We start from the raw sequence: 13,732 nt of genomic DNA, 5'->3' as shown, positions 1-13,732 counted from the left end.
TCATTCAAAGTCTCGAATATGCTAAGACCCACCACATATATTTGGGCAGAGAAACTTTGAATGATAGATATCTCTTTTTAGGAGACATATTTTCTTTACTAATTTGATGGGTCCCATCGACCACAATCGCAAAAATTCACTACAATTTTGATATATAGGGAAATTATATCACAAATGGACTTGGAAGTTTGTTTTACAAATTTTATGTATATTGATTAATTTTTCTGAATATTTCTGCTTTGCTATGAGAATTGCCATTCATTCCAAAATGGCAATTCAAATTGCTTAATCAGGGTAAAGTTGCAACCATTTAAATGCAAACACTTATAGGAGTGCCAGTTTTGAGTGGAAGTCGCATCTTTTACTGGTGACACCATTGAAAAATTGTGATAAAGTTAAAAAGGTATAGTAATGTGGAAATCATGACCACGGGCAAACGAAAAGGCACCAGGTGTTAGCTTTTTACTTGACTTTGCTGCCACATATCACGTCTCAATCCTTGGCGGATGTATTGTGAAGTTGCAGCTAGGTAGTCAGAACGGCTTAAAACATATAACAAATTCGCATCTTATCTACTCCCAACCAGCTTACAACACCAAAGCGCGATTCTATGGTGGCAGTCATAGGAAATCAGCACCCAGGTTTGAGTGGAAGTCTTGTCACATTTTGAGTGCCATGGCCACTAAATTTTTGTTTTCGCCCTACCTGCCACGAAGAGCAACTACAAATTTTCAACGCTACAATTAAGGGTTTTAAAGAACATAATCATTCAATAGTAAGTACAATCTTATCTCAGTCAAACTATTTGGAAAGAAAGCAGATTTAAAGGCAGGAAATAGTCAATTTAGAGTATTTGGAGTGTTTATTATCTCTAGGATAAAATAGGGGTTCCTTTGAAATATTATATGTTATTATTATTTATCCTTAAAAACTGCCTTTGAGGGCTATAAATGTGTCTTAAATAATATTGATTGGAGGCATGATAGAGGGCAGAAACACATTGATTGGAAACATAGCGAAGGGCGGACTGACTCTGCAAAAATTGTGATTCAAAGGTTAAAGTCATTTCATTGTGTTTGTGTGTAGTGAAGGATAGTAGATGCAGAGTTTATGTTGCAGAAACCGTTGAGCTGTTATTGTTATTCAGTAATTGTTAAATTTATATTTGTAATTATGTAATTTAAATTGAACTTATTTTAACTTTGCATATTCATTTAGCAATTTATTTTGTGGAATCATGCAATGTTCATCCTTTTAATCATTTCCTATTGATGAAGAATATTAGCCTCTGATTTAGTTAGTTGTCAACATCTGTTAGTATTATTCAATTAAATCTTTGTTTACTGCAAAAAATACTGGCTTTTGCTTTAAACAGTTGAGGTTGTGCTTTGCTCATGCTTAAAACAATTATCCTCCTTGATTTAAAAATCTCACTGCAGCCTTGACAGTTGACAATTTGGTGCTGCATCTGAGGCAAAAACATAGCCAATTAGATGTTTACATTTAATGTAAAGCCTTTTTTGAAATCTTGTGTAGTGTGCATATTTGTAAATTCTATTAGTTTTAGGTTTAGTTAGATCTAGAAAAGCTTCCCCTTATTGTTTTGTTTTGTGTTGTCTCTAAAGCTAAAAATTAAGAAACACACATCATAATTAGAATTTTATTTGTTTTTCCTCCGAATTAACTTTTGGACTCTAATATTCACTTCTTGTGCCAGTTATATTGTTGAGGTTTTAAATGTCTTTTTATAATTGGTGCTTTCTTTTTGTAGTTTTCCCTAATGTTATAAATCTATATTTTCTCTAAATTTCATAGATATTTTAAGAGTCTATTGCAGCTTCACATGGTAGTTCATTGGGTTCACAAGGTGTTTTCTTTGTACACATGTTTTTGACATGGTAAAAACCTCAAGTTGTACAAGTGATAGTTCATTTTGCTTCACCAAGGTTCTTGGACTTTGAGGAGACTTATGGTTAATGAACTTAAGTTTTTCTTGGAATCTTTAAGTTCAGAATATTGCATGCAAAATTTTGATGTGTCCTCATCTAGGTTCCATGGGTATACATCCCTAGCCTTGAAATTGGCATCTCCATTTTCAATGGTATTTCTGAGATGGTGAGATGATTTTCTAAAATCTTAGAACGTCCCTGAAATGGCACAATTTATTAGGAAATATCTACAAGATATTTGGCTGTCTTACTAATGGTCAGGGATGTTTGAGACTTTCCTCAACTGTCTCGGGAACACCTAGGCATCCAAGATGGTTAAAAAAAAACAATTTTGCTTGTTTTAAAAAAATACTTGAGATCAATGTGTTTTCGGATCTCTCTAAGTCATAATTTCTATTATCATGGTTTCATGAGGTTGGCATTGCGATTGGCTATATCTCTATTTGTTGTAGCTATGGAACATAAATGCTAAGCTTCTATAGGACAAATCTATTTTATGGATATATTTTTTTGCAACTACTAATTGTTACTTGCTGTATAAAAGAATTGAGACTCTAAAGGAATTATCCATATTTTTCCAGCATACATCTATTTTATCATGAATAAGGTTGTGTTATGTATGTATAATAAGTTAATCCTATGATTGCATCTTCTCCTAGCAGTCATGCTGTTCTTCAAATGAGATACCCATTATTGAAATTAAGTGTGAGGGACTGATTTTATTATGAAATACTGAAACATAATGTTCGAGTGCCTTTCAGAGTGGCTAAACTGGTATATATAAGTGAACCTGCCAATTAGATCAGCTATTGTTTTTTTTTAAATTTTAATGAACTTAAATTTTGATGTCATGTGTACTTAAATTTCTATGAATTTGAGTATCCTTCTATACATATTTTAAACTTATATATACACACATATACATACATACATATACATATACATTATACATACATACATACATATATATCCCTGAAATCTGCCCTCTGCTGTCCCACCATCCCTGTCCTCAAAACACCATGGAACATAGGTTTTTATTTCTCACATTTTTGCTATATTTTTTGAGAGGATGCTTGTAATTATTAATAATAATTTTTTATGTCACTGACATCGAGATAGCTTTTGGAACATTCTAGCAGTTTTTAATTGTATACTCTTTCATCTTTTTGTTTAAGGTATTGTGAATGGTTTGACATTATGATGGGAAGAATCTTTTTATTTGATGGGGAGATTTTGAGTCTATTGTTTTTAAAAAAGGTTAAAGTATATTGTTGTTATTTGCAAAACCCCAAGCCCTTGTATAAACCAGACTTAGGGATGATGATGTTATACAAAATGCCCAACAAATCTGCATTCAAATACCACAGCTATGTTAGGAAAGGTAAACCAAGACTAGAAGATGTTGGAGTTGATAGTGAACCCTACAACTCCCACAAATCACCTGCAACCAAAATTCCTATCACATTCAAAGAGAAAAAGCTATGATTGAGTGTTATACAACCTTGAGAGAGAGATTGATCCACACAAGCATTTGATATTGAGATTAACCTATATTGTATTGACTATTTGGATGATTACAATGACTGCTTATAAAAACAAAAAGAATAAAATCCTAGATGAAACTATAGGCGAGGATTAAGTTAGATCATAACAAGTGTCCTCACCTTGTGAACTGAGACAACATGACCCATAATTAGCTCAACATAAATATAGAAAAACACTCCTAAGTTTAGCTTAAGTGAATAGTGCAATAGGGGACCTAATTAGGTGATTATCCTGATTACTCCAACATCCCCCCTTAAGATCAACTTAGGGAGAAGCTAAAAACGTAATGATGAATGCAATGATGGATGCATGAACGGGTCCCAACTACAAGTCTTGATGAGGTACCTATGTACAAACAAATGCAATCTACCATAATCGAAGAAAAGGAGAAAACCAAATGGGAGAAAACTCCTCTCCAAAGGAGAGAAAATGAAATAAATGCACTAGTGAAAGAAGGATAGGAGGAATTGATGTGACCTCCCAAGGATTGCGTTTTTCACATAATTACAATAAATGTCCTCCCCATAAGAGAGAGAGAAAATGAGGATATCAATCCCCCTCATAAAGAAGTAGCCCTTATGCCAATGGCAAACGCTTGAAGAAAAAATACAATCCACTACATGCAAACAATATTTCTCCCCTTAGGAAGAAAGACATTCATTGGTGATTGGAGAAGTCATTCTCTTAAATTGGATGAATAGGGAATCCAAATTCCAATGATGTGTGCCTTTGAAAACTGCTCAAATGTCTTCATGTTGGAGGGAGATGATGTTAATCTAAAAACTTATGAAGATTGATATAGAACAAGATCCAAAGACCATGATAATGGGTTAACAACGACATGGCTGTCAACAAAGAGGAGATGGATGTCCTCAAATAATCCTTCAAACGTGCAATTTGAGACTCCATAAATAAGGTTGATATGGATGTCTTGTTGCATTGAATCAATAAGGGTCATGGGTGCAGAGATGCTAAATCACAAATTTAGTGCTTTAATATAGTGTTGGAGTTGATAGTGAACCCCATAGCTCCCAGAAATCACTTGCAACACAAACGCCTATCACATTAGAAGAGAAAAAGCCTTGATTGAGTGCTATGCAACCTTGAGTGAGAGATTGATCCACAAGAAGCATTTGATATTGAAATTAACCAGTATTGAATCAATTATCTAGATGATTACAATGATTATAATCTAATTTGCTAATTCGGGTTTGGGAACCCGGTTCACTAGTTTGACAAAATTTTGAAAAAGGGTTTGGGTTCGTTAGTACAAAAACAATGTAAAACATATAATTTCAAAGGGTTTGGGTACAAAACATTGTTTTTGTACTAATGAACCCAAACCCTTTTTCAAAATTTTGTCGAATTGGCGAACTGGATTCCTGAACCCGAATCGGCAACTTAGATTATAATCATTGTAATCATCTAGACAATCGATTCAATATTAGTTAATTTCAATATCAAATGCTTGTTGTGGATCAATCTCTCACTCAAGGTTGCATAGCACTCAATCAAGGCTTTTTCTCTTGTGGTGTGATAGGCGTTTTGGTTGGAAGTGATTTCTAGGAGCTAAATAACAGTATATATTATAATATATAATATATTATATTATATCATATTATATTATATATCATTGAATTTAAATCTATAAAAAACCTTAAAATTAATAAACCCATAATCATATCCTTGGCTGCTTGCCGGATCATCCAGTCGGGTCAAATTTGCCAGTTGTGTACACTTTGACCAAGAGCTGCATTAGACAGAAGCAGGTGGAGGAGCTATTTAAAATGTCAGTGGAAGCAGGCATGCTAAATCTCGAACCATACACGAACCCTGAACCCGAACCATATTTTGGCAATACAGGGGCCTATATAGCCGAACCCGACAACTTAGATTATAATGAATGCTTATAAAAGCAAAAAAAAACCCTAGATGAGGATTAAGTTAGATCATGACAAATGTCCTCATCTTATGAAGTAAGACAATATGAACTATAATTATCTCAATCTAAACATAGAAGTTAAGTGAATAAAGTAATAGGGGACCGAATTAGTGATGATTAGTGAGGTGATTATTCAAATTATCCCAATAGAAGACACCAAGTGAAAGCAAACAGTTGGCACATTGTTATTTGGTCCATCCAAATAACAAACAACTTGTTGGCTTTTTAAGCTTCATCGTTGTTCCTACCAAACAACTAGGAGCAAAAAAAAAGTACTATTGAAGTATCCTTCCAACACTATACTGTAATACTTAGAGAGATGCCCACCATTGGCCCAAAATCCTAGGTATATCCAAATTATGCAGTTCTAAATGATCAGGGTAAGCTATCATAACACTGCAATCCTAGCATAATTTGTATCCAAAATTGTCCAACTAAAGTACTATATTAGTTCCTAGGCACTATTGCCTTCAAAACAAAAGATAGCCATTAGTTAGTTTCTCTTTTGTGGCTCTGGAATCTCTTAGTTGATGATAGGGCTCTACTTCTATTGGAGCTTGATTATTATTATTTTCTTTCTGGGAGGTCTTTCATGAAGCCTATAAGGAGGTAATTCCAGTCATTTCTTCTAATAGTTGTGTCAACAGAACCCTTTGTTTCAGTGGTATGCATTGTGGATGGAGCATCAGTGACTTATTTTTCTGAAGATTTATTTCTATTCACCAGTAATTGTGCTCCTTTTGTTGTTGAATGGAATTTAAAATTTGAGCAGAACATTTTTCAAAAGGAAAATTATTGTCCCCTCATCATGTTTTCCAGCAATAGATTGCACTCTCTAAGCGATGGTATGTAGGACCACAAATGAGAGAAAAGTCCCTTAGGTTCCTCCTCTTCCTTCCTGAGGTTATGGGATCTCCTGGTTTGGATGTGTAGGTTTTGGGATCTCTTGGACTGATTGTCAGAATAGAAGTTAGAAAGTGTTGTAGTAGAATATGTATTGAGCCAACTTATCGTGGTTGTAAAGTCATGCCATGTTGCATAGAGATAGGATCTATCACATAGAAAGTTGAAGAGAAATGGAATCAAGTGAAACTTCAATCTGCATAAGGTAGTTCTCAAGCTTCTAGAACAACGTTCCAAACTTTCTTTGGCATAATGTGAATGAAAAATTCCCAGTTATTTCTTTCAGTTCTTTTATATGGAATGGTAGTTGTTTCCATGTAAATATTAAACTTTTCCTTCATATAATTGAGTGCCATGTATCTGCAACTGTATGCCATTAAGAAAAACAATACAATACAATTTGTGCGGACATAAAAAGAAATGGTAGGTGATGTGTATGGTGATGGCAGCCCCTACTGGAATTTGTCTGGAACCATACATGACTTATTTATCCTAGATGATAAGTTCATATTCAAGGCACTTTTTAATTAAGTTTGCATGGATTTTCAGTGTTCTAAAAAAAAAACTCAAGACCTGATCAACAATGCTTTACTTTTGTACCTTAGCAAATTGGAAATTCTTCCAGTTCCTTCTGCCCACATTTTTGTTTTATATTAAGGTCTCAGAATGATGTACAATGTTTAGTCTCATCAATTCCCTTCCAAGTAAAATCCCCATGTTAGTTCATGAATCACAATTTATACTAACATTATAATTAACAGGCAAAGTTATTCCATAAATTGGAATGCAGTACCATTTTTTTCTTTAGTCGATTGGATTATCTCTTATCTAGAAAATATTGCTCTCTTATAGTTGCAATTATGCTGAATGGTGTAGCTTTTCTTACAATGTTTATGCAATGTTGCAAACCGAGAGCCCATCATTTCATTGGTTGTATGGGAAAAGCGTTCAATATTATGAGTCCTAATAGTTAGATAATGTCACAAATCTAAAGAGTGTATTATATTCTTTTATTTTCAATAGATGCTACTCATGTATGTTTTTTTCTTTTCTATTTATGTGAATAATAATTACAAATTACAATGATATAACTTGGTATGTGCAGAATTTGGAGTGAGAATGTATCAGCATATGAGGGCATGGGTTCTTTCATCCTTCTTATGGATTGCAATAGTGCATGGAAAAATAGTCACTGAAACTTCTTTGGACCTGAGTACTGGAAAGCTGAAGTCTGCTGTCTTCAAGTCCCCAGCATTTATTTTGGGACCTGGGCAAGTCCAAAATAAATGGTTTTATGGTATTGATTTTCCCAAAGGCCATATTGCACTCAAGAGTTTTAATGCAGAGGTTGTAAATGAAAACGGGAAGTCAGTTCCTTTATCTGAGACCTATCTGCATCATTGGCTAGTCGCGAGATTTTACTATAAAAAACCTATAACAGAAGAACAGACCAAGCCAAAAACTAATAGACTTAGCAGTTCAAACTATATCTTGGTGGGAAATGATGGTATTTGCCAAGGTCAGACTCTTCCCCAAAACTTTGGAATTGGATCTGAAACACGTCATACCAGGACATTCATTCCCAATCCATATGGAATTATTGTTGGAGATCCTAATAAATTACCTGAAGGATATGAAGAGTCATGGTTGCTGAATGTCCATGCTATTGATACAAGGGGTGTTGTAAACACCCGTGGTTGCACAGAATGCAAATGTGATCTCTACAATGTTACAGAAGATGCAAATCATCACCCACTTAGAAAAAATTACATAGGAGGCTTAGATTGTTGCTATGATGGGACTCAATGTCAACTGAAAGAAGGCGTTCAAGGAAAGAAAAGAAAACTTTACTTGAAATACACTGTATATTGGATGGATTGGGAGAAAAGTATTGTTCCTGTTAAAATATATATTCTTGATGTTACATATAATGGAGAGCAGTCTGGTTGCCAAGTAAGTTACCAACTGGTTTAGCTCATTTTATATTTTTGTTTCCATGTGCAAGTAACTATGGAGTCCAAAGGATGTGGTTTTAGTTAATGTTGATTGTTTCCACAATATTAGTATAGAAGGATTAAAGTTTGCTAAGTTGAAGCTCTAATTTAAGTGCATTCAAAGTTGGTAGAAATAATCAATTTTTATGCTGCAAAATACACTTCTAACTTATCCACGTGAAACTAATCGATGCCCTACACTTTGTAGAGATAGCTACACATTTAAATATAAATCAAATGCCTAAGTTTTGAATTCCTACAGATACTTAGTATTTGAACTCTTTCAATGTGCAATCCTATTTCATCACAACTTATCGGTAAATACCCAATTGTTCCATTTTCATCAGCTTTGTTTGTGACCAGAAAAAGTGAGTTCACAAAAAATACTCAAGTTGTTTTTATTTATATTTTATATGGGTAAGCCCCTTTATATGGGAGAGTAAATAACCTATTAGATTTTATGTTAACAGTAAATTCAATGTCTAGAAGGAGAATTGAACATGGGTCACTCACAAGAATACAAGGTGATTGTATGCACCGCAAAATTTTCATGTTTCACTTGGCCATGTTTATGTCTGCTGATGACTAACAGATCTCCATTATATTTTGCATGTTCTGAATTCAGTTTCATCCAACATTATCTAGTTGTTTCTCCTCTAGCACTGACCCATGGATGGGCGTAGACACCCTTTCTGAGCTTGTTTTGGCAAATTCCAATGACTTTAATTTCTAGTCATTGCCAAATATTGTCTTATTGTGTCAACTATTCCTCCTTTCATATATATTTTAGTTAAACTTATGTAACTGTTGCGGAAAATCTATAAACCTCAATGACAAACAAAATCTCCTTATAACATTATGTAACTGTTGGGGATGAGGTCCACTGGCTGCGGCCCCATAGGCTGGGCCCAGTTGCCCTGATTCACAAATCAGAAAAAAAAGGATACACTCAAATGTCATAAGAGTGTATTGGACATAGCACATAAAATAATCCATCTTGATAGTTATTTCAGCTGGGCATATTTTTTTTGCAAATGAAATCAACAATAGCTTACATAAAATTCTCTATAGCCTAGGTAGGCCTTTTAAATACCAAATTTGATAATCAGTATTCTATAAAAAAACTCAAACCCTTCATCACAAATATTAATCCAAACCTTACTCAAAATAGATCAGCAGAAATGAAATGAGCATACAACACAATTGCACAAGGAGACACTAGATTTATGTGGAAATCCCAACAAGGGAAAAACCACAGTGAGCAAGTTGCTTGGAGCTACTATCCAAATCCAACCTCACAAATAAAACAAGATTACATTAGGTTTCATGGGCTACAACCCAAAGGAAGCTGCGACTCCCTGAAACATAGTTTTATGGTTACAACCAAAGGAAGTTTACAACTCCCTACAAATTACAATACTTTGCAGAAGGAGTCTGCAACTTGAGATCAACATACTTGACAAGATTTGGTGATCATATTCCTACCGCATTATCTTTTCTTAACAACATTAGTTGGTTTAAGCTTCATTCCATTTTTATACATCCATACTATGCTGTTACAACAAGCTTGATCTTCTATTTATACCCTCCACAAGCTTTCAAACCATCAATTAGGTCGGCTTCAAGGTAACAGATAGATGAATCATGTAGCACCTTACTAGTCAGCCACAAAACACATATTTCAAGAGATATTACATATTGCAGTTTTTACCAATGTCTAGCTGAGTCCAAAATTATCTTAGTACAATTCCAAAGTTGACACAAGCACACAGATACATGGTGCAAATATGAAAACATGCCCTATTGGCCTAGTAACCACAAATCACCTAGATCATTAACTCTAGACAACATGCGGTGCCGGAGAGAAGCAAATATCATCATCCGGATCAAGTCATGCATATTATATGGCTTGCCAAATATCCCTATACTCTCCTTTTACAATATCAAACTGTTTCATGCTAGCGTAAACAGTTAAACATTGATGTTGGTACCCTTAATATACTCTGATTACATAGTCTAGAAGAAGAATCATGCTTGCCGTAGACAAAGGCATTTGAAACTTTAATTGAACATACCAACTAGCCATACAAGCTTATCTTCAAGATGTGGTGAAATGCGGTGGTATTAGCTAACTCCTTTAATTGGCAGTAGGACTTGTTTTACTCAGATGACTCTAAATTACCTTGTTGTGAGTCTCATGATCACAAACTTGGACCACACATACCTAAGAGCATTTAGAAGCTATCGTCTTTATCTGCAGGTTTATATCTTCCACTGTGGTAAAATGCGGTGCATGTTCTTGAGCTTGTGCCCCTTTTTTCTAACTTGAACTTTGATTGAACAAAAATCTTCTGTCTCTTTACAACTTTCTTTAACCAGAGCCAAACCACATGATTTCATAAAACATGACTTCCATGACATATATAACTCATCAAGAATATTGACACCCAACATGAACAGTCATGAACTTCAGAATATAAGGTATGTGTAGAAGATACTTACTCTTGTCTTCCACCACTGTAGCACATCTGAACTATCTTCATTGTCACATAGTTGACATCAATGACAACATATGCAATAAGGACCATATTAAAGGTTTTGATTAATAGGGCTTTTCCAATGAAGAAGCTTCCTCTTGTGGAAATTATGAAGACTATTTGCAGAAAGAACAAATGCAACATAAGCTGAGAACAAAAAGAGACAACTCCAACCAAACGAGGCACACAAGAATAAGAGACGTGAGAAGTTGTATTTATGTCCCTTTTCTTAAAAAATGAATTTAATTATAATGGAAAGCAATGAGATACAAACAATGATGTGAGCATGTGTGTATGTTAACATCTAATTCATTAAAAAATAAAAGACACTGACACAGCTTAATATATATTACACAATGCACCTTCAAATGCCAATGTGCTAAAAGTGAATGAATTGAACCTTCAAAGGAAAACAAACATACAATAATAGTAATCTAGGATATTAAATTTTACTAGATCTTAATTAAATACCAATTTATCACCTTCAAAATGCCTTAAATTGATTTGCAACTTTTTGCAGCAACTTACAATGATTGATATGCACAAATTCAGACTTACAATATTTGAGTTTTGTCTGGGAACAATGAATGTACAGTTGCCACACACTGCAGGAACCTTATATGGTCAAGATTCAGCAACTTTGTTAGCTGGAGATGGAAGAAAACATGCTACTAAGGCTGCACATGGTCTCAAAATTGATCAAGTTTCATACTGGGCTTCCCTATGATGATGGAAAACAATAGATAGAAATGGAAGATGGCAGAAATGAAGTTTCCAAAGACTGGAACGGAGGAATGAACCACTGAAAATGCTGGTAACTGGCAAGTGTCCAAAAATGCCTCCAAACAGAACTAAATGCAGATGAAACTTGCCCAAATTGAAGTCAAATTCTCGCCTAAGGTTAGTGAACTGAATTTTAGGCTGGAAAGTGATTCAACAGCAAAAAGTAGGGCAAATCTACAATTCCTAATGCTAGCATTCCTTCTGAAGCTATCCGGAAATGTTGTAACAACAGTAAAAAAAGATCAAAACCCTCTTTGAAAGCCTCTAAAGTGCTGGCGCAGGGCCTAATTATGGCAATCAACCTCAAATTATAAAAATGTTGCCAATAATCAGCAAATGTCCTTTTGGTATGGTTGGAGAAGCAACAAAAGGAATTAGATTTCTTGCCAAAATGCCCAACGAAACCCTTGAATTGAAAGTACTAGCTATGGTGACCTCCAAGTAGTGGTATCCAGGATCTAGAACGATAAATCGTGAACAAACCCTCAAAATTCTAAGATCTGCATTGAAAACTTTCAAATCACAAACCTCAAATTTGAAAGTGATCCAAGTCAGCACACATGCAACCCTTGGATGGAATTGCCAAGGTTAGAGATGAGGTTTTCATCCTTAAATCCAATGGTGAAAACTCAACAGGGTTTTGATCCTTAGAAGCAAACTTGAACACAAAGCTCAAGTTCAGGAAATGGAATGGCAAAATATTGGCAAACACAAGATTACAAATGAAGTCAAGCACACCCTCCTTTTGTTGTGCACCAATTGTGCACGTTGGTCCAATTTCCTTAAGTATTAATAAATAACTGTTTTTTAAATTTTTTTGTATATTTAAAAATACTTTTCATTTTGTTAGAATTAAGAACACATTTATTTTAATAGTAGTATTATTTATGTTGCCCCTTAAATTTAAAATTATCAAGCTTAACTTAAAATAATATTAACCATTTAGCCTACGAGAAATGGGGATAAGATAGAGGTTTTCTCTATAGCTCAATTTTTGAAAAAGAAGAAATGACAGATGCACTTGAAAGCAAGTTAAATATAGGTGTAGAGGATCACCATGGAGATACTAATGATGTCGATCAATACATCAATACCACTATATTGTGAGAAGAAATTCGTAAGTGCACAATGATAAATAAAATTGTCATGACTACAAATTATTGGTTACTCATTAATAACAAGTTACAACATAGATGTTTATAGACTCTTTGCACATGAATCCAATAGTGGTTAGTGATAACCTTCAACTAGCATGACCTTGTCTTGAGCCATTTCCTCCTCAAAGCCAATGTATACACAACAAGCCTACTCAATGCACAGTTTTTCAATGCCCAATTCTTTTGCCAATAACTAGTGCTAACAACCCCTTTCTTTCAATTTTTTTGCAACTATATAGACTTAAGACAACATGGCCTATTCATCTAGTACAAATTCCCAAAGAACTTGTTATTGGTTCAAGACAGTTAGCCTTCCAAAGAAATTGATTCAACTTCAAATGCACCATTTGTATAAATAAATGACAAATATCAACATTTAGTACATTAAAGAATCAAGAGTTATATCTTTCTTGCACATCACCAAGGATGCTTGGGAAAAAAGGTAGGGCAAAACCACCTCTTGTGAGGTATTCACACATCGCCCCATCACAAATGGGGACCCCCACTTTTTTTTCCTGGTTTCTAGGATAGTGTTAAGGTCCTTAGCTATTAGCCTTTGCATTAGAGAGGTATAGGTGGTCAAAAGGCCAGGAGTCAGGTGGATAGCCTTGTGTGAGGTGTAAAATGAGTGAGTTAGTGTTGGCATTCTACACTCTTATGAGAATAGTTGATGTTGTCATTGATGGCAACCAACTAGCAACCAACCGGCAATAGGTTTCTACATGCACCGGCATCACAACTTCATGCACAAACACCGGCACCGGCAGGTGCTTACATCGACATTCAGATTACATCGACAACAATGCATACCGACACTCAAGCCGACATGGGATGAACTTTTGTTTATTGTAATATAATTATCTTTTGTAAGCCAACATGGTATATTGTAAAAGACTCATATATGTATGAGATCTTATAAGTC

General features: G+C 34.6%; 1 protein-coding gene across 2 annotated transcripts in view; it reads left to right on the top strand.

The window, feature by feature from the left end:
• The first annotated feature begins 436 nt into the window (after positions 1 to 436).
• LOC131858207 (uncharacterized) overlaps positions 437 to 13,732 on the top strand; it is a 71,071-nt gene continuing 57,775 nt past the window's right edge. Inside the window, exons 1-2 of one of the 2 annotated variants that reach the window (XM_059211337.1) lie at positions 437 to 775; positions 7,445 to 8,292. In XM_059211337.1, the coding sequence (XP_059067320.1) occupies positions 7,459 to 8,292 (834 nt within the window). In that variant the 5' untranslated portion in view covers positions 437 to 775; positions 7,445 to 7,458. Of the gene's footprint in view, positions 776 to 893; positions 1,056 to 7,444; positions 8,293 to 13,732 lie in introns of those variants that run through there. The other variant, XM_059211338.1, reaches the window with a different exon arrangement.

The sequence above is a fragment of the Cryptomeria japonica genome, chromosome 9 (assembly GCF_030272615.1).
Source record: "Cryptomeria japonica chromosome 9, Sugi_1.0, whole genome shotgun sequence".
NCBI classification, from domain to species: Eukaryota; Viridiplantae; Streptophyta; class Pinopsida; order Cupressales; family Cupressaceae; genus Cryptomeria; species Cryptomeria japonica.
Note: the sequence above shows the minus strand (reverse complement) of the source record. Positions and strands in the feature narration are given on the sequence as shown.